We start from the raw sequence: 27,307 nt of genomic DNA on the forward strand, positions 1-27,307 counted from the left end.
GCTGCTGTGTCCATCTGGTTCTGCAGGGAGCTGGAAGCAGATAGAGGGATGGAGAGGGAGGAGCAGTGGGCTCTGACCAGCCTCCCCGCACTCCCTCACATCTCACATTAATTCATTCATCTCCTGCTGGGTGGACCTCGTGGAGATCTCTGTTCACCGCAGCGTTCAAATGGGGTTAATAGGGCTGCTGTTGTGCGCCCTGGTTTCTCTACCTGTTCTAGAGGGATGAGGGTGAATGTTCTTCCCATTCCTGTTTTGGGTGGTTTAAATGGGGTGAATGTTCCTCTGGTTCATATTCGGGGAGGTTTAAATGAAGGAGGAATCGTCCTGTGGTTCCCATTCTGGGAGGTTTTCCTGAGTGATCGTGCTTAACACTGTAAAAACCTAAACGCAGTGTTCATTGGTTAGCCTGAAGAGCCGTGGTACTGCGGTGTTCTGGCACTAGCACTACCAGTGTTCTGGTACTGCGGTGTTCTGGCACTAGCACTACCACAGATCTCCTGTGGGAGGGACTTTGCACCCTTATCCATGGACCTCCAACCAATATAAACATGTTGGTATGTAAATGTTTCTGTATGAGTACATATGTGTACATAGAGAGGTCTGTCTCTATCCTTTATATAAAATTCTCGTGTTGCACCACGTTAAAGTGAGGGCAGAGTCATGGGCTGACCTCTGCTCTGCGGCTGGGTGCTAAACTGGCAAGGGCATTATGGGTCCGCTCCCCTGTGTTTTGCAGGCCACGAGAGTCCTCTGGATTAAAGCGGCGTTATGTATAATCCTTCCTCTTTCATTTTTCTCCATCTTTTTTTCTTGTTCCACATGCAGCCAGGAATTATGGCCGGAGACGAGGTAAAAAAACAACAAGCACCCACGTTGCCTTAGTCCATGTTCCCCATGCTGCACATCTGTGTTGCCTGTGTTGTTAGCTTTCACTTATTGCTGTCGTTGTTTTGTCTTGTGGAGTGATTTTAATTTCCGTTTTATTTTGACAATGAATGCAGTTCATTCATTTCATCAGTGACCAGAATGTCTTGTGGGCATGATGTCTGTCGTTAGGCTCATTAAGTGTTGTTTCTTGTCACAGATTAGTGGAAAAAGATTCTGTCGTGGAGTGCTGACCTCGCTGTGCACTCTTTTCTGACATTGTGAAGTCTGACACCAAAAGTCGACCGCCTCCCTTGCATCTATGATGGTTCAGCCGGAGGCGACAAAGGGATAGAAAACACAGACCATAATTTAAATCTGCAGGAACACTGACACATGGCCCTGCACATGGTCCAGGAACACAAACACACTGTGACACCACACAGCCAGGCATGCACACATTCATGGTCAAACACACATGCATGCTCAAACACACTCACACACATCACACTGCATAAGCTGTGGGCTTACCCCCTTACATAAAGCAGTATAAGGCAGCTCAGAGCTGGGTGGATTGGAGTTGGAATAGGCCAGGCAAGGCTTAACCTCCAGGGAGCGTACAGCATGGACAGACAGACACACAGACGGGCATTACACACACACACACGGAGACAACACACACAGACGACACACCAGGGACAGACGACACACCAGGGACAGACGACACACAGATAAGACACACCGGGGACAGACTACACACAACAGGGACAGACTACACACAACGGGGACAGACTACACACAACGGGGACAGACGTCGCACAACGGGGACAGACGTCGCACAACGGGGACAGACGTCGCACAACGGGGACAGACGTCGCACAACGGGGACAGACGTCGCACACCGGGGACAGACATAGAAACCTATAGACCAAACATAGCGTAAAACATATGGTTCTAGGTGAGTTCCATAAATGTAAAGCCGTGTTTTACCTAGATAGTCCCAGATTTCTCTACAGTGTACAGTAAGGATTTGAATGAATATGTTCAGCAGACCTGCACGCGTGCATGTGCATGTCTTCATGACGTGACTGGATGATTAAGGCCAGCTAATGAAAGCAAAGAAAGCACATGCATTTCACATTTCAGGGATGAAGCTTTCACATACACCTTTTACATCATGTCTGCATGCTGTAATACTTCTCTTGCATTTGATTTGAGTCCTTTGATTATTATGAAAGGATTTGAGTTGAAAGAGGTGGATGTTCCTGTTATGAATCTTTAATTTCTTTCAAGTTTTTGGCTGTATTACATGTGTTTGACCAAACAACGTCCACCAAAAAACATGAAACTTTTCCACCAAATGTTGCAGCAGATTGCAATTTCTTGAGCTCTTCTCTGTTGGAAGATGACCATGAGAACTTTTGATGAAACAATCTTAATACACTTCAGACTCTGAATGGAGAGATCCAACTCTACACTAAATAGTAGTATTTCCACAACAAATATTTATAATAACCAGATTTTTAAAGGAGGACTCCAAAGGACTTACAAGATAAGTTTATATTAATTAGGTTATATAGAACAACTCCTTCTGTACAAGAATGTCCTCAGCCACGGCAGCAGTGGGGTGTTAAATCCAATTATGACATTTTAATCAGATTAAGGGGGAACTATCGCTGTTTCATTCCCCAAATAATTGGACCAAGTGTTTTATTTTCCCCTCAATCTAACTGCAGCAATGACAGTGAAAAGGCCTCCATTTTGACGTGACGGTTATTCCTTTTCCCTCAGCAAACTAAAGCCGCTTCTCGCCCACAGGCCACTCCTCCCTGTTCCCCATGGAAGACGGTTTCCCTGACGACGAGCGTGGCGACCAAGGCCTGGCCGGCCTGGGGTCCCCTCACTGCTTCCCTCACCAGAACGGCGAGCGAGTGGAGCGCTACTCTCGCAAGGTCTTCGTGGGAGGCCTGCCCCCGGACATAGACGAAGGTACACCCAGCCCCCTGGCCCCTCCCTGCTGGTGTTCGCGTGACTCCTGGTGAAACGGGCCCCCATCTTAGCAGGGATGGCTCTCCAAACAAGGCCGTCCTCTGACAGCGCTGACCCCCCCCCCCCCCCCCCCCCCCTCTAGTGATTTACCGTTTAGCTGAATTGACTTTTTTTCTTTCTGTGGATAATCCCCTCTTGGACGGTGTGGAGCAAACATGGTCCATGCACATTTAGCTTCAAATCTATTCAGAAAAGTCCATACTCTAATGAGCATGTTTAAAAAGCCTCCTCACCAGACTTGACAGCTATTCATCACGTAAGCTATTGGGAAGTTCTGCTCCCTCACCAACAGAGCTTGCGGACGCCAAGAGAAGGTTTTTTCGAGGCTGCTTTGAATAGGATTTTATCATTAGTCACTGTGAAATCAGCAGTCCTAAAGTGTTCTCGTACCATTGCAATATATCCGAAATCCTCAATGTCATAGATATTTTCCGCAGTGATTTTATTTCTCATGCACTTGAAGGCATTCGTGAGCTGTCAGCTCTAATTCTCTGCAAGATCACAGGCTTTTGTGGTGCAGACAAAGCAGAGTTACACAGCAGAATCAGCCGCTGCCAACACAGGGCTAGGAAGAGGTTTACCTTGGTGTAGATGACACACTGTTAGAGAACAAAAGGAAGAGGGTAAAACACACTCAATGCAAGTGTAGGGGCTCTACAGCGAGGATGTTGTCTTTAAATAGATCAGCTGCTCACTGCATTGGCTCGGATTTGATTCGTCAGGCGGCCCGATATAGTAAGCGCTAGGGATGGTTCAAGTAAAAAATACAACCTGTTCAGTCCTCTAGTCACGGTTCATGTATGCATTGTTCGGTTGCGTCGTAATCACAGTACCCCAGTGATCTCTGTCTTGGAGGATGTGTAGTTGCTGTCCTGGCGGGGCTAAAGAATAACTTGTTCTACTGACTTTTCATTCGCTGGCCCCCCTCCAAATTTGGTTCTAACCCTTTATTTGCCCCTTCGTCGCAGTGTTTTAGAGTCGTTTTTCACGTACCATCCATCCGTTTTCACATAACATCCATTTTTTAATTGAATTGTAAAATGTTATATCACTACTAGGCCTGGGTAAAAAAATCGATTTAATCGATTTTGGATCGATTTCGTTTAAATTTCACGCTATCGATTCACAGGGCATGAGATCGATTTTTTTTTTTTAATGTGTTGAAAAAATGTGAATTTAAGGAGTTTTATAATACTTGAATATTTTATCTTAAATGGTATAATCTTTACAATGGTTATATTTATATATTTTAGGAAGATGGAGGCAGTTTTGTTTATAGTTGCCTGGATTGTCATTGATGTAGCCTACAAAATAAAAACATGTCTTTTGCAGTGTGTTGCATGGAGATAATTTCATTAATATATTGAATAAGGCAGGCAATCACGTTGAATAGAATGTAAAATCTTGCTAAGGATGTTAATTAACAGTCACAACTACAAGATTTTAGTCACAATTAATGATTTTAGTGATGAATTAACGATGATAGCCTATAAAGAATATTTCCTTACAATTTAAGAAAATTATCATTCAATCTAGGAGCGGATGGAACCGATTCGGATCGAATCGAATCGTGATTAATCGATTTAAAGCCTTCAGAATCGAAATCGAATCGATTCAGGAACTTGGCCGTGATACCCAGCCCTAATCACTACTACTACATTTTTTGCTTTAATTTTTAATCGATCAATTACAAAGAGGAAGTTTGATTCCAAAGAAAGTCTCTAATGTCTTGGGGGTTGTGCCGTTTGCTTCTACAGATGAGATCACTGCCAGTTTCCGCCGTTTCGGTCACCTGTTTGTGGACTGGCCTCACAAAGCAGAGAGCAAGTCCTATTTCCCTCCCAAAGGTGAGACCTGTTCTTCCTCTTCCTTTATCTGTTGCAATCGATACGAAGAACGATCACTCAACACAGGCAATGATCACTTGATTAATTATGTATTTACTTTTCTTTAAAGCAGTGTGTGCAATATCGTTACTTAATGGAATGCTTCATCTAAAAATAAAAGTTGTGCATTATTGGAGTTTATTCACTAGTGCACTACTGCTCTTTTGATTGTAGTTTATTCACTAGTTCTCTACTGCTCTTTTGATTGTAGTTGACTCACTAGTGCTCTACTGCTCTTTTGATTGTAGTTTATTCACTAGTTCTCTACTGCTCTTTTGATTGTAGTTGACTCACTAGTGCTCTACTGGTCTTTTGATTGTTGTTTAGACACTATTGCTCTACTGGTCTTTTGATTGTAGTTGACTCACTATTGCTCTACTGGTCTTTTGATTGTTGTTTAGACACTATTGCTCTACTGGTCTTTTGATTGTAGTTTAGTCACTATTGCTCTACTGGTCTTTTGATTGTAGTTGACTCACTAGTGCTCTACTGGTCTTTTGATTGTAGTTTAGTCACTAGTGCTCTACTGGTCTTTTGATTGTAGTTTAGTCACTAGTGCTCTACTGGTCTTTTGATTGTAGTTTAGTCACTAGTGCTCTACTGGTCTTTTGATTGTAGTTTAGTCACTAGTGCTCTACTGGTCTTTTGATTGTAGTTTAGTCACTAGTGCTCTACTGGTCTTTTGTTTGTAGTTTAGACACTATTGCTCTACTGGTCTTTTGTTTGTAGTTTATTCACCAGTGTTCTACTGGTCTTTTGATTGTAGTTTAGACATTATTGCTCTACTGGTCTTTTGATTGTAGTTTAGACATTATTGCTCTACTGGTCTTTTGATTGTAGTTTAGACACTATTGCTCTACTGGTCTTTTGATTGTAGTTTAGACACTATTGCTCTACTGGTCTTTTGATTGTAGTTTAGACACTATTGCTCTACTGGTCTTTTGATTGTAGTTTAGACACTATTGCTCTTCTGGTCTGGGGTCGCAGAATAGGAAAGATTGCAGGCAGGGCTGCTCACCAGTGAGTCACAAGGTCCTGGCAGGACTTCAGCCATTGGCGGTAGGGCTGGTTAGGACAACAACATAGAGGACGTGACCTTTAAGCCGCATTATGTCGTCATGAGTGAGATGGCGCTGTAATGCTTTGTCACGGGACAGTATATGCTCTGTGAGTAAAGCGTTGTGTGTTTGTGTGTGTGCGTAGGTTATGCCTTCCTGCTGTTCCAGGACGAGAGCTCCGTCCAGGCCCTGATCGAGGCCTGCATCGAGGAGGACGGGAAGCTCTATCTGTGTGTGTCCAGCCCCACCATCAAAGATAAGCCGGTCAGTGTGCACACAGATCCTAAACCTAGATACACATGCACGCCCACACTCACGATAAACACACACACGCATACAATAAACACAAACAAATGCCCACACACACAATAAATGCACACACAATAAACTCACACACGCATACACACACACACACACACACGTAATCATGCATGCAACACACACACCAGGCCTATCTGCATGTATATTTAGCCCACCGGGTGAAAACCGAATACTGGCCTATTTACGGCGTTGCCTTTTATATGACCTCAGTGAATTGCTTGCGGTAGCAATATTTGAAGACTTATAGGTGCCATTAGTGCTGTGCTCATTACACTAGTCCGATAGGACGACTAGGAGGAGTGCAGCCTTCATACCCATGTGGTTCATCAGGAGAGGGCGTCAGCAGCCCGCTGAGAGGGTGCAGGGGTTACACTGAATGGTCCCCTGATCATCCATCATGGCACCAACCTGGCGATCTACACCTTCAGATCAGGATGATCAAGGATTTCTCCTAAAGGAACAACATTATTGCAATTAATACAAGCCTAAATAAAACTGATGGAATGCATCTTTGCCGCCTTCGGGCAGGTGGGGAGAGGAATGATACCGACCATTAAGGCAACCGTCATCCCCTGGGCTGTCCAGCTGCTTAATGCTGACCACTAACTTAACATGCAGCATAACATGCTGCAATGCACTTTATAATGGGTGCGAGTGTGATGCGTGTGTTGTTGATTATACAGTGTGTGGTTGCTTATGTGTGTCTTGTGTTTTTAAGCTACTGTCATGTGCCCCCTTTAAATTGCCCCTCGGGGACGAATAAAGTGATTTGAATTGAATTGAGTTAATGTCAGGGTTAATTTCATTTTTGAATGTTAGAAATGAGTGACAGGTGGTGCTTCTCCAAACATGCCGTAGGTCTGCTAGTTTAAGAGAATCGGAGCATGCTTTCCCTCACGGTCCATGTCTGTGGTTACTGAGCCGCTGTCCCTGAAGCTGATCTGAGCCCCGATGGTGTGGCTCCTCAACAGGTCCAGATCCGCCCCTGGAACCTGAACGACAGCGACTTTGTGATGGACGGCTCCCAGCCCTTGGACCCCCGCAAGACCATCTTTGTGGGCGGTGTCCCACGCCCGCTCCGCGCAGGTCAGCCCCCGTTTGATTCTGCTCTCTGAATACTCTCCTCCTCAGACGGTATTTTTTTAGACCCATTCTATTCCAAAAAGTGTTACGCAGCTCCAAAGCTGGTAGTTTAGTCCTTTAGGGAATGGGAGGCTGCATCACACCCGCGCCATCTTGTGTGATCCAAATAACCAATGGAGGCAGCCAGCTCTAAACATGGCGCGGACAACACGGTGTGATGTCAACTTTCCCTGTAGGACCCGGAAGCAAACATATCCACACGTTCTCATGCTTTATTTACACCCCACTGCACTCATGGACTTGGAGACCGACATGGTTCTAGGTACATTCATCAACCAGCTACTGAGCTCTTCATTTTGATTCACAAGTCAAAGTGCCAATCAGTTAAAATCCACCCCCTCCTCAACGTACCCTCACAACCTATTTAACTGTGGCTTTGCTATCTGAATTCAGAGTCATCCCTCTGCTTAGACAAACAGCCACCAGCTCCAGCCTCCAAGTCCCAGTCTGTCCCCGAGTGCAGTGGCTGGAAACACAGAATGGATGTGTTTTTGTTACTTAGTGAACACTGTCTAGACGTATGCACTCACAAAACAAAGATAGGGTTAGGGTTAGGTAACGCTTGTTGGGCACCGAACAGATGGCATAAAAAACTTACCATTTTCACAGAGGGGATGAGTTGAAAAAGAATCCTGGCTGATTCAAAATCACATTCATCGACTCATACCTTGAGAATTAGACCATGTCTACAATTTCCTTGGGTCTTGGAATACCGGCAAAACGATTTAGGCATATGTGGGATACATTATGTACAGGGGTTTACGTTTCCTACTTATGTTTACATTTCTCTCTATTATGAGCGAAAGCTCAGAAATAATGTTAGACTAATTAGCACTTCCTCTGGGTTTATGGGAGGGTAGATGATGAGGGAAATGAGGTCCAGGAGCTGGTTGATGACGAAGTAGCCTGTGCTAAGCCTCAGTTGATTGACCCATTCTTCTGAGACATTGGACCCCAAAGCGCTGGACTATAAATATCATGTACTTGATATAGGATACTCTCATTTCCTGCTTAATCCTCCTATAAACATTAATACATTATCATTTATTTTTCATAAATATGTTTTTCCATAACTTTAACATTATTGTATGGATATAGCTATAGATGGATCGATAGATAGGGCTGTCAAGTTTTGCTGTGTTGGTTGATATGCGCATATGTTCGATCAAATTCCCATTGGTGGGACAATCGCTGGTGTTCCTTTCATGATGAGAAAAGTATTGAATCCATTATCCATGGGTGGGAGGGACATATGCAGACCAATAAACCTTTAATACCTAATAAAACCTAATAGACCTATAAAAAAACATCAGGTCAAAGAAGTAGTCTGTGTGGCAGAATTTTGTTAAAATACTAAAACAAAAGAATGGAGGAATATCATTTAAAAATCTTTGGACGCACGTTTAGTAAACAACTCAATCACACTCCGTTTTACTAGTTTGGTTATTATGTTCTCTTGCATTCACACAAGCTCTTGTCGCCACTTGGCCACTTAAGTTTCCACCCGTTGTTTGAAGACCTAATGGCTTCCAACGAAGGGCTTCAGAGTCATCCACGAAGCAGCAAGGGGGTCTGTCTAAGAACTCAGTTACGGAGAAGCACCAGCCTCCGCGACTCTACTTGATGGTATCTGCTGCTATCAACCCCTGCAACCACACACCCTCCTTATCTGTACCTCTAGAGGCCCCCGTACCGGGGCCTGTGTTCAACACCCCTACTGGGTCTCCTGTGTGGGGCCGATATTCACTATCCAGAGCCATGCATGTCAGAGAACAGCCTTCTGTGTGCCACAACAGCTTCGGCTTTTTCCTTCTTAAAGTCTCTAATGGAGACAAATGGATTACATGGCTTTCATTGTGTTCTCATGACCTCTTAAGTGTCTTCTGGTCAACAGTCATTGTTTATGTGTTCAAGACTGTTGTTGTAGCAGTGCAAGGTCACTGGAGAGCGTGTGTGTGTCCTTGTTTCCTCTAGCTGGGTTATTGTCTCCATGGTTGATTTAGTGACGGTCTTCTGGTCGTGGTATCACCCATAACGTTGCCTCCATGCTGTGTCCCGCGCTACAGTGGAGCTTGCCATGATCATGGACCGCCTGTACGGGGGCGTCTGCTACGCGGGCATCGACACGGACCCGGAGCTGAAGTATCCCAAGGGAGCGGGCCGCGTGGCCTTCTCTAACCAGCAGAGCTACATCGCCGCTATCAGCGCCCGCTTCGTCCAGCTGCAGCACGGAGAGATAGACAAACGGGTGGGTGGAGACCGAAGCCCCAACTGAAGGGTTGGGTGGGGTTACACGCACACATACATGTACACACACATGTGTACGCACACACAAGCACATACGTACTCACGCACTAGGGCTGCAACAACGAATCGATAAAATCGATAAAAATCGATTACTAAATGCGTTGGCAACGAATTTGGTCGTCGATTCGTTGCGTCGCGCGATTAATAAGTTACTCATAGGCGCAGCACTGTTTACAGCCAGCCGCCGACAGGTTGGTTCACGGTTCATGCACGCCCACAGCGAGCTTCAGTGTGAGCGACCACAGCTTGTATTTTGGTCATATCTTAAAACTGGACTGTAGGCCTACATAAAAGTGTTGGACCTTCACTGTCTCTGGGTTAAAAAAACTCCTTCAACTCAGTATCCGTCTAGTCCAACCGAAAACTCTGTCAGCTGCTGCTGCTGTAGACGTTGTGCAGGCGGGCTCGGAGTCGGCACCGCGTGCATCAACAGTCATTCAAAGCAGCGGTAGTAATCACGCAACCGGACGGTGTAGAAAGTCCCGTCAGTTAAAAATAGTAATGCCGTTTTTAAATCCATGTTAAAATCGGCAGGATATAGAGCTAGTTAGCTTAAAAACTAACCAATGGTCACAAACAATGTCAAATGTGATGTGTTCAGGTCGGCTCAGTAATATGATTGATGCGTTCAAATGCAACAGAAAAATAATAATAATAATTGAGATTTTGGTGAAAACTTGTTTTCCCAGTAATATAAAATAGATAGTAAAGATACAATTATGACCTGTTTAATGTCCTATCTTGAACTATCATCTTATCAGCAATTAAAGCAATATTACAAGTTCTATTTCAAGGAGTCTCGAAAATGGTATCAATAGGTTCGACCGGTTAACCATGGACATCCCTTATATACATATAAAAGTATATCATACATTGTATGTTTTTTTTTGTGTTATCCCAGTTATGTTTTTTAATTTTTTTTATTATTTAATATTACTTTTAATAGTTCCGGGACGTTGGAGCAATAACATTGAAGTAATGTTCAGTTTTTGAATAAAGATGCGGCAATTCCAAATGTTACTTTTTTTTATCCGATTCATCGCTTAATCGAAAAAATAATCGACAGATTAATCGATTATTAAAATAATCGTTAGTTGCAGCCCTATCACGCACGTACACATGCGCGCGCACACACCACACACTTGCACGCACACACAAGTACACACACACACACGCACACGCGTACTTAGACACACACACACAGGCACACGCACAAACGCATCTTGTACGCTCATGTGTTCTCATGTGAAGGTTCATGTTCAGCACACTGACTGACCCGCTCCTCATGCGTCCACGGAGCCACAACTCATCATGTGTGTGTGTGTGTGTGTGTGTCCCCGCAGGTGGAAGTGAAGCCATACGTGCTCGACGACCAGCTGTGCGACGAGTGCCAGGGGACGCGCTGCGGCGGCAAGTTCGCCCCCTTCTTCTGCGCCAACGTCACCTGCCTGCAGTACTACTGCGAGTACTGCTGGGCGGCCATCCACTCCCGGGCCGGCCGCGAGTTCCACAAGCCCCTGGTGAAGGAGGGAGGCGACCGCCCGCGCCACATCTCCTTCCGCTGGAACTGATCAGCAGGGGGCGCCACTGCCGCCGACGCGGAGACAGAGGGAGAGGCAACAGGAGAGGAGAAGGGGAGGTAGCGTAGGAGTCGCTAATCATTGTACAAATAAATGCACTTTTCTGTTGCTGGTTCCTTTTTAGCTCTAGTGTCACAGAGGCTTACGTTTAGTTTTGAGTTTGTTTTGTTCTTTGGGTTTATTTTAAGTAAATATATATAAATATATCTATATTTTTTAGCGTAGAGCAAAACGCCGTTAAAAACTGGAATATATCCAAATATGTTCAGCAAGGAGAAAAAAAAAGATGTAATATAATTTAATTTATCCATTTGATTTTATTTTTTTATATATATATAAGATACCTGCTCTTTTAATTGGCAATTGATTGGCCATGTCTTTCTAAAAGGTAATTTGAGATAAGAGCCAGAGTACATAACATTTTTTGGGGGTATGATTGACAACAAAATCAAATTCATTTTTTAATTAACTCCCAACAGCGGTCTAATTTAGATTGGATTGATTTCCAACTAACTATTTATTTTTTTGATTCATTTTTTTTAATACTGAAGGCTCCAGAGCAAATGTGAATTAAAAAGGTGTTGCTAAAGAAGAGTGCACTTATTTCCTGTCAACAAAGTGCAAACACATCATATTAGACCCGTAGTAGTTAACCAAAGCAGAATCTCGAAGACGCCATTCGAGAATTAGGAAGGGCAAACTAGACGGATCCTTCATTCCTCCCAGATCAAACTGTTTCCACCGACACGACGCAACACAGTTTGATGTTACTTGAAAGCGTAGTAAAAAGATAAAAACCACAGCTATACAAATTTGGGTTTCGATCTCCATTTTGACATGCAAAAACTAATACCTCAAACTCAGCTGCTATATGTGCCGACTACAATTAGAAATGAGAGCAGACAAGGAAACAAACAAAAGCCCGCTGATGTTCTCCTTCCCTTGGGACCACAATCAAAGGGAAACGACGCGAGCAGGGCGGAGCGCGATGTCATTGGCACAGTTTTTGTACACACTGCTTTGTCACTTCCTTATTTTTGTAAGTCAACCCAGGGTTATGCTAGGGACAGAACGGAGCATTGTGCAGTGTACAGTGTATTATAGGAATGTACCGAACAGAAAACAAACTACAGAGAGCTGGAGAAGGCTTGACGGATGGTCTACAGAATGATAGACCATCCATGGTCTAGAGAATGATAGACCCCACCCCCCCCCCCCCCCCCCGTTCCTAAGCTAGCTGCTAAGATGGCTGCTCAGCCAGCTGCTAGCAGAGATGCAGGGCGTGTAGTTGTGGTCAAGACGGATGGTTCTCCCCCTGTCTGTCTTGGTGGGAGGGGATATAAGTTTAATATTAAGGGTAGCGATGCAGTTTCACAACAGGGCTCCAAGCTGATAAAGGCATGCCTATTTTATTTCACCCCTCCCCCCTCCCCATACAACATATTTGTGCAATTGCCACCACCTGTTCACCCAATACTGTATTTTTGCATTCAACCTCTTCAAAAGCAAACCAGGCCCATATGATTGAGTCATGAGAGGGGGTCTGCCCCTTTGAGTGAACACTCCGACCCCCCCCCCCCCCACCCCTAAGCAGTCATCCCATCGACCTACTCAGCATCCAGTGTTACGAAGCATAAATGAAGATAGTCCTCTGCAATGTGTTCTACTACTACTAACTACTACTGCATGCGTTTGACCCCCCCCCACCCTGCAGTTGGGAAACCCCCCTGCAGGTGATGACAGGTTGTACCTAGTGGCTTCAGGTAACCAAAGAGATGAGGCGTAGTAGTAGATCATACTGTAGCGCATTTCCTACTCTTTTTCTCTACACTTTCTCTTATTTTTCTTTCTTGGGTTTATCTTTTTTTAATATATATATATCTTTCAAGTTGTTTTTCCATTATTTTCGCTTTCTTCTTGGGATCGGACGGACTCCAGCTAACCAAAGATTGGCCTTGAGTACCGAGCGGTAAACACGCTAGCTTACAGAGTGCGGCCCGTCAGCTCGCAGGCCTCTCTGCAGCCTCTTGACTTTCAGACGCAGCCATTTGTTAATTTTCCGTATCATAAAATATTGTTTGTCGAACTTTAAAAAACACACACGCACAGAAGAAAAACTACGAATCAAAAAAAAAAGTAGCTAACCCCCATTTGTTTGAAGGTTGTTGTTCTATTGTTTAAGTCACTCAGTTGTTTCCAAATCTGCGAGCTTAGCTATGTCAGGGAGTTTGTCCAGAAATAGAAACTTGATTACTCTACACACTAGTGAGAAACGTGTACGTGGGCCAGCGTGACATTGTGCTGTCGCACCAGTTCTGCACCCTGGAAGGTGAGCATTTTAGAAGTTCAAACACTTTGTGAAGAATTTGCTGTTAAATGCGATTTGAGAAAAAAAAAGATTATTTTATACATGGCCTGCTGATTTTTTGGTACAGTGTTTTCTAGCTAAATTATTTTGTCATGCACATATAAACATTTATTATGCACTACTTTTCTAAATATTTTTTTTTTCTTTTTCCAGCAGTCATTTTAGGCACATTTTTCACAAATGGGGAAACTCCTTTTTGCAATACCTCAATTTTTCACATTGTGAAAGGTAGCTTTTGTACTTTTGTTACTGAGAGATCTGCGTATATGGAAAATGTTCATTTAAAAGAAAGTTGAGTGATTTCAATAAATATTATTTTCAATTATGCTTTTTATACATTTCAGTGCTGAGGAATCTTTGACAGCTTAGTGCGCACTCGTGTGGACGCGCCTTTGACCCTGAACAGAGGACACCAAATTGTGGCTCTCCTGGTCTTGAGCTTTCATACACTAGCTGTTTCCAGGCAATCTGGGGGACGACAGCATGGCAAGAAATAATTTCTAATTTGAATTGATGTGATGTCTCTAAAATGGCTGCCCTAGTTGGAAAAATAGTACCTTGGTCTTGGTTTCCTCTCCTTTCTTGGAATATGACTTACTATAAGGAGAATGCAAAATTCGGTTCGCGCTCGACGCTGAATCTCGTATCACACGAATGGATGTTTGGTGTTTAGATATTTTAATATTTGAAAAAAAAAATAATATAAACATATATATTATATATATTCTTGAACTTGCCAACTAGCTCCTATTGTAATCTGTAGCATGCATGACAAAAAAAAGAGAAAAATGACAAGTACATGAATTAGCTATTGAAAATTAATTGTTGTGGTGTGGTGTGCACCAAATGTTTCTCAGTTATTACGTTAAGGACAACCCTAATGCAACTCTCGCCTCACTTCCCGCAAACCCCCCCCCCCCCGCCCCCCACGGCGTCCTCGGGCCCCCGCTTCTCCCATCGCAGACCTCTGCAAGATGCACAGAGAAAGAATTAACTAATTAATGGTAAAACAAAGTATGAGAGACAAAAAAATACTAATAATCCGCTACAGGGAGATTTGGCAGTGCAACACTTTGAGCATATTTATAGGACACTGTGGAGAAGACTGGAGTAACCCCCGCTGTTTTGTGGAGTTGATCTTATAGACCTATCTAGAGGAAGGGGAGTTTGAAGACTTGAATGTGGTAAATGTTGCAAGTAAACTTCAAGTTGTTATGTGCAATACTTCTTTTGAACCTTTTTCCAGATAAAGACTCTTTGCAATGTAATTCTTTAATGCCATTTTTAATTGCAGACATTAATTGAAGAAGATGTTAATATGTTTTTCACAGTCATTTTCTACTGTTATTGTAATCCTTTTCATGCTGGTGTTTGTAAAAAGAAAAATAAATCAAACTATTTGTACTAATATAAATAATTGAAGTTATTTTTAAAACATTAAGGTTTTTGTGCTCATTTGCTTATTTTGTTTATTTCAAGCTACTGTGATTGATTGCATTGTAATTAATAGGTCAACAATGTATTTAGCTGTTTATTGGTATATTTTTAATTGGAATGTATAATTGATTTTTATAATTTGGATCAGATTTTTGTTATATTTTTGAGGTGAAGCTTTTAATATGTTAAAGTGTCTAGTTTCTACTAATTGCTATATTGTGCTCCACAATATATGGTTCACATTTTCTGAAGGAAAATAAATATTTAAATATTTGTCTGTTAATGATGTTACTTAATGGTAAAAATTTCAATAGTTTTTAACTGTGTATGGGAAGGTTGTTGTATTTATTAATAGCATTTTTTACTTAAGATATCACCTTAATTTTTATTGTCATTTCACTTTATAAGTTCCTATTTTTGTATTTTCCTTTCTAATTAATTTATGTAATACAAAATATTATGTCCATATTTCTAGGAGTTGGTCTGTACAAGTGCTAGTGAAACAACAACAAAAAAAAGAAAAATCTAATGTTATTTAATTGTTTGCAGCCAACTATTTATAACAGTATGCATAATTTTTCAATATTTGTAATGTGAAATGTTGAATGAAATAAAACTTAACTGTGATGAAGTTATGTGCCTGGCGTATTAATTTACTCACATCAGTAGACTGTAAGAAGGATTCATCAACCCATGTATATAAATGAGTGCAGATCTATTTTCGTTATTTGAAAGGCTAATAACTGACTGACGTGGCCATATTTTCAATAGGTGACCATGTAATATCAAATCCTATTAGGCTTCTTTCAAACGGTCAAAATCTATGTTTTCTGAACCTAGGCTAGGCTTCTCTTGAAACATGAACCGCCCAATTAAGGCCGTGTGATGAATAAATAGTGCCGTGCATTCGGATACCACTCAAGACTGCATTATAACTGACGCCCCCTGGCGGCGAAACACCGAACCACAACTTATCCAAAATCTCCGTTGATGTAGCACAAACAACGCTAGGTGGCAACATCACTCAATGAAACCACTGTTCACCCTGATCCAGACGTCTCCGGAGTTCATTTCAGGCGGAACGGAGACCCCCGACTGATCCGCCTAGTGGCGTGGTGTGGGTGGTGGAGGGCTGCTGTTGACATCAGGGGCTGGGCGGTACGCTGTGAGGCGGTCCGATGCGAGGAGCCACCAGCCAGCCAGTGCAGTCTGGCTCCCGCAGCATCAGCATTACCACGCAGCAGCTCCTCCTCTCCTGCTCCCTGAGTCGCGTTTGATCCGTTATCTTCACACTACATACTGCCGCAGGAGACCCCACCACCCACTCCATAGGTAGGCCTTTACAACGGGATATGATGAGGAATTAATGCGATGATTTTGCGTGGATTGATAATTCCGTTACTCGTGCATCGTCTGGGAGAGTATTAAACGCAAACGGGGTTAAATATGTATGAGAGCTATTTCTTAATTCACTGTTGCTTATCTCCTAAGGAGCTATGTTTTTTATTGGACATGTAAGACTTTTGTATTGTAACAGTTAGCCATAATTTAATCACGGTCACAAGGACAATGGTGTGGAAACCTTACAGTTCAATCAAGTCTTTGATTTAGGACTTGTAGGGCACAAGTTCAACAGCCAATGTTGGTGTGTGTGTGTGTGTGTGTGTGTGTGTGTGTGTGCGTGTGCGCGCGCTTGTTTTGTCACGTGTGTTGGTGATTAAGAGCCCATGACGGTATGCCCTCTCTCTCTCTCTGAACCCCTCTGCTCGCACCTCCTCACATTCCTCTAGGAAACCGAGGGATTATTCGGAGAAACATGGTGAAACTCGGAAGTAATCTTCAAGACAAAGGGGCCAAGCCGGTGAGCGTGGAGGATGGTTTCCAGAACGTGCCCCTCATCACTCCGCTGGACGTGGGCAGCCTCCAGTGCCAAGCACCTGACAAGGTGAGCGACTGCCCTAATTGTTGTGCCTGTGCATGGTGGTGGGCGCCGCGCCACGCCGCGCGTGCACGCATGCCCTCCTTCCTGCCGTTAGCTTAACTTTCGGGACCCTTCTATAAGGAGACGCGTCGTCACCCCCCACCGTGATCTTTTCCCTCGTCTATTAGCTCAGTCATTCATCTTGGGTTTTCTCCACTGTGTGCTGCCGAGATTAGGAGACAGATTTGGAGCTGGACAGACACTCATTTATCACCCAGGCATCCCATAGACGCTGCGGTACTAGCAGCACTTAATCTAGTTACCATGGCCACACAGTTCAACTGACTCCGGGCCGAGCGCTGGAGTGTCGGCTGGAATCAAAGGACAAGACCCAGATGTGTCTCAACAAAGGAAATGATTCAATTACGCAAGGAGATTGTTTTTCTCCATTTGTTTCCCCATTTCCAGTAGATGTAATAGATCTATAGTGTTCCCAATATGACATTTTGATAACAGTTGGACAACAATGGGCTTCATTTGTCTGTTTCCAAGCGGTTAAGGCTTAGCGAAGGCTCCTTGGATTCAGATATCAGGAAGAGCAGCCCTCCGTTCCCTTCAGTTAGGACCTGCCCTCTATATTTATGTAATAGTTTCCTCCTCACCTCAGGGAAATCATCTTTTCATTTTCTTTCAAAGAGGAACAGAGCAAAGGGTCAACTATAAAGAGCAGAGCCAGCTGAGGACATAGAGGCTGATGCCTTGCACAAGGGCACACAGTTTAAGTTCACTGTGACCATGTGGTGAAGGACAGTCCATATGACTCCTGAACACCACATGCTTTCATTCACATTGAAATTGAGCTTTGGTATTTGCTACATTTAGTCTTGGCTACATTTTCTTATTTAAGTTTTACACAACATCCCACCATTGAAACCACCAGGCAACACATAAAAAAATATATTTTAAATGAAATATCAAAAACAGTATTGCATGTATAATATATAAAAAAAATCATATATGTAAAGTCCTATATATGATAGAAAAACAAACTGGTGCCAGAGTGAAAGATTTGATTAGAATCAGACAAGATGGATGAAAGTAGATTTTTCCACATAGATGGAGAGGTGGGAGAGGAGAGGGTAGTGCTGTTCAGAAGCTGAGCTCTGGCCAGTTCTGCTAGTAGGCGAGCAGGCAAACTCTCCACCTCACATACCTGCTTACTGAGAGGGGATCTGCCTGTTCCACACACACACACACACACACACACACACACACACACACACACACACACACACACACACACACACACACACACACACACACACACACACACACACACACACACACAGACACACACACACACACACATACACACACACACACAGGCGCACTCAGGCACATTCATACATACTAGCCCACACAAACAAACACACACGAATACGCACAAACACATTCACACTCACTCCCACACACACACACACACACACACACACACAGACACACACACACACACACACACACACACACAGGCGCACTCAGGCACATTCATACATACTAGCCCACACAAACAAACACACACGAATACGCACAAACACATTCACACTCACTCCCACACACACACACACACACACACACACACACACACACACAAACACGCAGACCTTGCATTTCTATCCATTCTAAGCAGAGCAGTGTTGTGTGTGTGTGTGTGTGTGTGTGTGTGTGTGTGTGTGTGTGTGTGTTGTGTGTGATCTGAGACAGTGCCCAGTTAATAGCAGAATGCACGAGAGTGAAGATGTCCAAATCCATCAAACTGGAGGTAATAACTGATTGCTAATACCACACTGCATGCACAAGCTAACACATCGTGCATGCACAAGCTAACACATATTATCTGCCCACACACCTTTTATTGAGCTACAGCAGGCAGTCCGTATGCATGTTTCTTTTAGAGAGAGAGAGAGGGAGAGGGAGAGGGAGAGGGAGAGAGAGAGAGAGAGAGAGAGAGAGAGAGATAGACATACATATGTACATCTGTATGTTATGTTATATTGTTATAGGTTGTTATATGTAAATATTGTTCTGACGTTCTCTTTTGTTATTATACATAATATTTTATGCAATGCATAACACTGTAATGCTTTGGCAACACTGTTTGGTTTACCACAATAGTCATGCCAATAAAGCTTTTTGAATTTGAATTTGAATTTGAGGGAGAGAGAGAGAGAGAGAGAGAGAGAGAGAGAGAGAGAGAGAGAGAGAGAGAGAGAGAGAGAGGAGAGAGAAAGGCCAGCAATATATCTCCTAACACACATACCACCATGCTTCAGTCTCCCTGCACAGTGTGTGTGAGAGAGGCTGTGAGTGTAGGACTAATGGAGACGGAGAAACTAAGAGGGCATCAGAGAGAGATTGGCTGAGATTGGCTGTTCTCCGCTGATGAAACACCAACGAGTTGTTGCATTCCAGAGAGACCAGGGGGAGGCAAAATTGGTTTGTTTTCTTCGACTTCTAATGAATCTTTCTGCCGCTTAAAGGACAGGATGGCACAAGAGGCTGTTGTAGGCGCTTGACGTAATCGTTTCATATTCGAGCTGCCTGTGTGATGAGGAGAAGACCCAGTTCTCTGTGTCATGTCTCTCAGCAACAGATTGTTAGGATAACTGGAGGGTCTTTGCTGTAAGGGCTTAGATGCTCTCGGAGTTGGGACCGCAATACAAGTACTTTGTATTCCAAGTACAATCAAATAGTCTTTGATTTTTTTTTTCAGGACCGACCAAGCGGCTCTTTATGCTGGGAGGCTTTGATTTGGTATCCAGCAGGGAGGAAATCTGGCCTGATAGGAACAAGCAGTTTAAAATGAAAACACCTCACAAGTGGTTTGGGTCCGCTCAACAAAAGGGTTGTAGCCTCGCACCAGGGTTCTATTCAGCCCGCATTTACCAGCCGGTGGCTGACTACCATTTTAACCGTAACCTAACATTACAATTATTTCCAAATTTTTATCAACCTACATTGACTTACAAATTGTCAGTGGATATAAGTAGCTTCCTCTATGCATAGACCAATGCTCTCTCTCACTCAGAGGATAACATAGACTAATGTTCTCTCTCATAGTACTACATAAACGACTGCTCTCTCTCACTCAGGACTTCATAGACTACTGGTCTATGTAGGGTGTGAACGCTCATTCAAACTCTGGACCAAACAGACCAAACCTGGTCTGCTGGAAACAGGTCCCGGTTCGGCTTCTGAGTGAACTCAGGTTCGGTTGCCTTACGAAGTGATCGTGATCTGACCCGACTACAGGAAGCCAACCAAAACCTTTTGAATATGGGTGGAATTTACAAGTGGAATTAAATGATTATATTCAGGTAGGCTACAGCCTACATGAACTTCAACTGGATGCATGTGAGTGGCAGTCAGACACAGTGCATCAGGAGGTGGACTCTCTCATTCCAATACAGTCGATATGAAGTATCATCTACACCCATGACTGGGTCTGGTCTATTGAACTCTAGGTGAGGAAGAGCTTAATGGAGAACAGACTTAGTCAACTCTAGGTGAGGAAGAGCCTGATGAAGAACAGACTTACTGAACTTTAGGTGAGGAAGAGCTTAATGGAGAACAGACTTAGTCAACTCTAGGTGAGGAAGAGCCTGATGAAGAACAGACTTACTGAACTTTAGGTGAGGAAGAGCTTAATGGAGAACAGACTTAGTCAACTCTAGGTGAGGAAGAGCCTAATGAAGAACAGACTTACTGAACTTTAGGTGAGGAAGAGCTTAATGGAGAACAGACTTAGTGAACTCTAGGTGAGGAAGAGCCTAATGAAGAACAGACTTACTGAACTTTAGGTGAGGAAGAGCTTAATGGAGAACAGACTAAGTGAACTCTAGGTGAGGAAGAGCCTAATGAAGAACAGACTTACTGAACTTTAGGTGAGGAAGAGCTTAATGGAGAACAGACTTAGTGAACTCTAGGTGAGGAAGAGCCAAATGAAGAACAGACTTACTGAACTTTAGGTGAGGAAGAGCTTAATGGAGAACAGACTAAGTGAACTCTAGGTGAGGAAGAGCCAAATGAAGATCAGACTTACTGAACTCTATGTGAGGAAAAGTTTAATGGAGAACAGACTTAGTGAACTCTAGGTGAGGAAGAGTTCAATGGAGAACAGACTTAGTGAACCCAAGGTGAGGAAGGGCCCTAACTTTTCAGTACACAGACACCCGTATCAGTACAGATGCCAGTTTGAAACTAGTTTGTAAATTGCAGTTAAAAGTGTATCACTGCAACAGCAAGAGGAGGTACAATTCAGCGTGTCCAGTTTCGCTCTGGTGTAAGTGAAACCCACAAAGACAATCGGCCGGTACAATACAGCTGAAACTTGCTTTCCATATGTGTACATTGGGTTAAACTATCAGACTCTTTCTGTAAACCTTAGGATTGCCTACCAAAGAGGCTGAGATCTGGACCCTGTTTCCCAGTAGAGCCCTTTGGTATGTCTTGATTTGTTCCGACACATTCAGAACCCCTCTCTGGATGTTGTCATCAGGCGCACAATGTTAACAGTGTTTCTATTTATAGCCCTATCTCAGCCCTGGAACTTGTTTTCTGAGGCCCAAGAAATCAAATAAAATAAGGACATTGAAAGTGCAGCGATAAGTCGACTATCAGGCTGAACTGACGTCTCAGAGTTCACTAAGAAATTCTTCCGTCGGGAGAGGCCACTGTATGTTAGTCCTATGTTAGACTCTACAGGGCTGTTATGTTAGTCCTAGACTCTACAGGGCTGTTATGTTAGTCCTGTGTTAGACTCTACAGGGCTGTTATGTTAGTCCTGTGTTAGACTCTAGTCTACAGGGCTGTTATGTTAGTCCTGTGTTAGACTCTACAGGGCTGTTATGTTAGTCCTGTGTTAGACTCTACAGGGCTGTTATGTTAGTCCAGTGTAAGACTCTACAGGGCTGTTATGTTAGTCCAGTGTTAGACTCTTCAGGGCTGTACTAGGGTTCAGGGTGCACTGTGAACGGGGAGACTTCCTGTGCTCTATGGTCCGTGGTCCCCTGGTCCCAGCAAGACTGCATGCTGCGTAATTTAGCGTATTACGAATATTTTGCCAGATATTTTTTTTGTGATTATGTAAGGGATAATGTATAGAACGCCGGTCATTATCGAGAACATAAGCCCCGACAGGGCGAACAGGACACCGACGCGCAGCGGAGGTGTTTTGCTTCGCCATGAAGGGGCTTATTTTACGATAATGACCGGCAAAGTTATATTCATTATCCCGCTTATTACACGGCTACTTGCCAAAATGAAACAATTTATTTACAATGTATTTGTTACCAGCATTCATAGTGTTGATCAGCAGAGAAATAGTCCGCCCAAGACGTTGACGTCGTCGCTTAGCAACCGACAGCGCTTGGGTTGATACATATCCCCCCACATTGACAAGTTACCGGACTACATGCGGAGTGATACCAAAGGCAAAAAGTCATTTTGTTTACCTGTGACAGCGGTCATTATTCATCCGTTGCCAATGAATTATCCAAAAATAATTGACCGCCGGAAGTTGTGAAGTGCCCATGCAAGTGAACGGAACGTTGAAAAGACCCGTGTAATAATACAAAATAAGTAATAAACAAACTATAATAATCAACCGGTTGTAATGGTTTTTATGTAGTTTTAATTTAAGAGGTACACACTTTTTTTTATGTTTTTGTGATTTTATCGATTTACATATTTTTCGGGTTTATATATGAATTGTGACAATGGAAGGGGTCATATCGGGATTTTTGATTCAGTTGCAACCAATTGGGTAGCCCTAGAAAGGAGACATTTGTGGGTGTTTCAGTAAAAGGAATAGTTTTATTGGCATGTCCAGTTCTCATTGTGCATCATAGGTTTGATTGTGATATTGGTGGTGGTTAGTGAGGTCCCCCCTTCACTTTAGGCGTCTTTGAGTGTTATTAATTATTATTATTCTTCATGTTTAACCTCTGTTTTCCTTTTATTCCTAGTCTGTTTTACATAGTTTTGAATGATGACTATATGCTCTGTAAGGTGACCTTGGGTGTCTTGAAAGGCGCCTCTAAATTAAATGTATTATTATTATTATTATTATTCAACCATCTGTAGCCTAGCATCCTGGAGCTCTGTGGCCTGTGAGCTATGAGACATGTGCCTCCATGGAGCCCAGTATTGGGAAGAGGAAGTTCATATCCTGTCGGGACTCTGATGTCAGGGTTTCCTCCGGCTGGACTGTAGGGTCTCCCTTGCATGAGGGCCCGAGGGCTAACCCTCAAACACAGAGGCCCTCAGGTAAGCCCACTCCCCATATAAACAAACAAACACACATACATACACAACAACTCATACACATAAAATACATACGTACGTACGTACGTACATACATGCATACATACATACATACATACATACATACACATATACAAATATACATACATGCATACATACGTACATACATACATACATACATACATACATACATACATACATACATACATACATACATACATACACAGATAAAACACATCAAACAAAAGTACACATACGGAAGGTATTAGATTTCTGCTGCGCAGCAGGGCCTAGCTGAAACAAGGGCTCCACTTGGTCGCAATGGCTTGATTGGATGGACCGGATCAGACTGGATCGGGTCACTTGAGGGGAAGCAAAAGAAAGTCCTGTCTGACAGATGTTCAATGATGAGGATCGGGGAGCGAGGGGAGAAGGAGGGAAAACGGAGAAAGAAAGAAGAGAAAAAAAATATTTAGGAATTAATTTCATGATTTATTAATTATTAATTTATCTATTATTATAGAAAATCATTTGTAATGTTAAACTAATGGCCTATCTGTCTTCATCAGATCCGTCTGTCTCTCTCTGCTTCAACATACACCTAGCCGCTGTGGTTTGGTTAATAATGCTCTTCTTCTGTTGTGGTCGGCATTTTAGATTTAGCTTCCAAATCAAATCATAACAGGAAATCAATGGTCATCTCGTACCGTGCCGTCCCTAACAGAAGTAGGCATATCCAACTATTGATATTAATAGTCTATTCTGACTCTTGCTCTTTGGTACAAATGCATGCATTCAATTGTATCAGCAAATAGATTCCTCATCAAACAGAAATATAAGACCAAATGCTGTCATCTGTACCATTGCCTGAGCATTGCTGATAAGATGCTAACTGACCAAAGGGCCGCCCTAATACTTAGCTCTTCATGGACATACATGGAAACTAATGACTGTTCTAGGAGATAATGCGGATTAATAGTGGCTTTATGGGCCAATTAAACCAGACAGCCCGTGCTAAAGCCAAAGGTAATGACCGAAAGCTTCCATTTTTCTTAATTTTCAGTTTCCAACCCTCCAGGCTCTGAGCATATAATTGCTAAATGAGCTTGAAGAGAGGGCAGTGGAGGCTGAACGGAGAGCTTATTTACTCCGCTAACTGGTGGCAGAGCTAGCCAGCAGCAGCAGCCCCTCTGAGCTGGTGAGACTGCGCCTCAAGGGTCCAATCAGGAAAAGTGTTACCGAGCACATCACTGCAGCGCTGTTGATTACAGCTTCCTATATGTGTCTACTTGTAGCTGTGTGCTTTTATATTGTACTTTTTTTTTTTTTCGAAATTGGTAGTCTGTAGTCCTTTGATTAAATAACCTGAGCGGTTTGTTAAGACCCCAGGTTAATTGTTAAGGCTGTCTATGTCGAGGTGTCGACCTGTCGACTGTGATTCTTGTTCAGCTCTTCCTTCTGACCGTGTCGACACGTCCCCAGATGGGCTGCTGGCGGCCATCGATTGACATGAAGAATAGGACCCAGACATCATGAAATCCAGGAGTTTGGATTCTGTGTTTACATGCCACTGCCTTGCTCACTGACTTGGGGACTGAGGTGCTGGTAGGATGAAGTGTGGCGCTGGTGGCTGCGTTAAAGACAGCGTGATAATTCTTGATTCTCAATGCAGGGCCATATTTCAAAGAGTTGCAAGGGGAAGGGTAGCAGGGTGTGCTTTTGAACTGATTTGAACACACGCTGAGCAATAGATGGAAATTCAGGTTGCGTGTTTGTTTGTGTGTGCGTGTGTGTGTGGGTGTCCCGGCAATTGTGATCCCTTGTCTGAGTTAATCAGTAGACTCATGCATAAAACCTGTTCTTCTCTTTTTGGGAGTTTGGAGGATTAGTGTCTTTTATTTTCTTATTTACTGAGCTGAATCCATTCTTATTTAGAGTCTTTGATACTGTTCTGTTCGAGATTGTATTAACTTCAATATTAAAGCCGAAATTGAAGATAATTACGCAGCTTTACAGTTACTATGATTATTATTGTCTGTCCTTCTGTAGCTGGTGTCTCCCCGTTGTGAGGAGCGTCTCAGAATGTCAAACTTTAGCCTCCATTTAAACCAGTCTTACCGTCCTGTCCCTCAACGTCGTTCTGTCTCCTCCAGGTGGTGGTGAAGACTCGCACGGAGTTCCAGACAGAGAAGAAGAGGTTGAAGCCCCCAAAGGTGGAGGAGTTCACCATCAGCTTCACGGACAGCGTGTCGGAGCGACTCAAGGTAAGGACCCGCGCTTGTGAGGGAAGTAGCCATCGACTCAGGGCCTAACCCTCTCCTCATCAACTCCCTGGCTTCAAACACATCCTCTTCCACGTCCTGATCAAGCCCAGGCAGAACCAACCTTGGCTTGGCAGACGAGTGTGGCCCTGAATCTCTGTGTATTCTGAGGTTTCCATCACAGCCTTGTGTTAATTGATTGGTGGGTAATCTCAGAAGTCTAACGAGGTGTGTTCAACGTGCATGCATCTGGCATGAGCATGTGCTTGAACATCGCAAAACAAAACAAGCCTGAGTTAGAGAATAAAACGACCCTTCTGTACGCCCATATTCAACGCTTCTTTTTCCGTGGCAATCTTTCCAGTTTTTTCTGTTTCCATGCATGGCCTCGCAGTAATTACAATCAAGAGATGAGCTCGCTAGAAGCCCACCATGACCCCTCCCCTGGGCTTATCCAATCCTGACGGCGTGTAGCTCGGACTGGCTGCCAGTTTGAATCCCACGCTTACCTGGGATTTACTCTGACTGACTGTGGAATAAAAGCCTGTGGCAAAGAAGTGGCAGCACGGACAAGCAATTACTACCGTTAGTAAGGATGTAGAATGGGCTGTTGATGAAGGCAATATTTGACACACACACGCGCACGATCACACACATGATCTCTCGCACATACACACACACATACCCACACGGCCACAGGCCAACACACACAGGCACACACATACACACACACACACACACACAGGGCAACACACATGCACACAAACATGTTCACTTTTATCTGGAATAGCAGAAGGAGCAGGGCTGGTGAATCCCATAATAAGGGAGTGCGTCTACAGGCATCAGCCAGGCATATTGTGTTCCAGTCTCCCATTGTTGTCAGGGGAGACCGGATAGAAGTGATGTTGTCATGGCAGCGGACAAAACCTCCTTCCATGGCAACCCTGACTGAAGAAGATTGAAAATGAACTAAGAGGAGTCGGAGTGTGTGTGTGTGTGTGTGTGTGTGTGTGTGTGTGTGTGTGTGTGTGTGTGTGTGTGTGTGTGTGCTTGTGTGTGTATGTGTGTGTTTGTGTGTGCTGCGACAAGAGCATGTTTGTATGTGTGTGAGGGGATTATATGGCTAATATGGCATTGTATGTGTGTGCGTGTTGCGTGTGTCCCTCTCTCTCTTTCTCTCTTCAAATACTTGCACACACACACGCTCACTCAACAGCCATACAGAAACACACAACACATGTGTATTGATCGAGTGTAGTTTTCTAGTGTGTCTAGTGTAGTTGTATATAAAACAAGTACAATTTACATATTTTTTGTAATATTCATATTTACTATTGATATTAAGAAGCCAGCTGTCAGACCAGCGGCAGGATGTTAGAGAGCAGAACGCTGACCCACAATGCATCTCTTGTGTCACAGTCCGCACACACAACCTTGACTCTGTGAGCATCAGGGGAATGAATGGCAGTCAGAGGCTGGTTCTGTGGTTCTGCCTTTGGCTGAACTGTTCTCTTTGAGTTGGAGTGACAGTGCAGATTTCGCAGTGAGGCATGAACATGAGGCGGGGTGAACTCCACCCTACCTCCACTCTACCTCCACCTCCACACTACCTCCAGCATACCTCCACCCTACCTCCACTCTACCTCCACCTCCACCCTTCCTCCACCTCCACTCCACCTCCAACCTACCTCCGCTTCCAGCACACCTCCACCCCACCTCCACCCTACCTGCACCCCAACTCCACCCTACCTCCACCCTACCTCCACCCCAACTCCACCCTACCTCCAC

The 27,307-nt window shown here is 43.7% G+C and overlaps 2 protein-coding genes across 4 annotated transcripts in view; both read left to right on the plus strand.

Annotated features, from left to right (window-relative positions):
- cpeb4b (cytoplasmic polyadenylation element binding protein 4b) overlaps positions 1-15,647 on the plus strand; it is a 34,986-nt gene extending 19,339 nt beyond the window's left edge. The window contains exons 5-12 of one of the 3 annotated variants that reach the window (XR_009526451.1): positions 829-852; positions 2,686-2,856; positions 4,674-4,763; positions 6,006-6,124; positions 7,153-7,267; positions 9,391-9,572; positions 10,975-13,807; positions 13,924-15,647. Coding sequence is in view for 2 of the 3 variants with exons in the window: in XM_060055718.1 (XP_059911701.1) it covers positions 829-852; positions 2,686-2,856; positions 4,674-4,763; positions 6,006-6,124; positions 7,153-7,267; positions 9,391-9,572; positions 10,975-11,202 (929 nt within the window). In the remaining variant the exon portion in view is untranslated. Of the gene's footprint in view, positions 1-828; positions 853-2,685; positions 2,857-4,673; positions 4,764-6,005; positions 6,125-7,152; positions 7,268-9,390; positions 9,573-10,974 lie in introns of all 3 variants that reach the window. The other 2 variants (XM_060055718.1, XM_060055720.1) reach the window with 2 other exon arrangements.
- A 486-nt stretch (positions 15,648-16,133) lies between these two features.
- Positions 16,134-27,307, plus strand: part of nsg2 (neuronal vesicle trafficking associated 2) — a 38,562-nt gene continuing 27,388 nt past the window's right edge. Inside the window, exons 1-3 of the mRNA XM_060055895.1 lie at positions 16,134-16,348; positions 16,807-16,961; positions 25,412-25,522. Coding sequence (XP_059911878.1) covers positions 16,833-16,961; positions 25,412-25,522 — 240 coding nt within the window. The 5' untranslated portion in view covers positions 16,134-16,348; positions 16,807-16,832. The remainder of the gene's footprint in view (positions 16,349-16,806; positions 16,962-25,411; positions 25,523-27,307) is intronic.

Source organism: Gadus macrocephalus, chromosome 7 (genome assembly GCF_031168955.1).
Source record: "Gadus macrocephalus chromosome 7, ASM3116895v1".
Classification (NCBI taxonomy): Eukaryota; Metazoa; Chordata; class Actinopteri; order Gadiformes; family Gadidae; genus Gadus; species Gadus macrocephalus.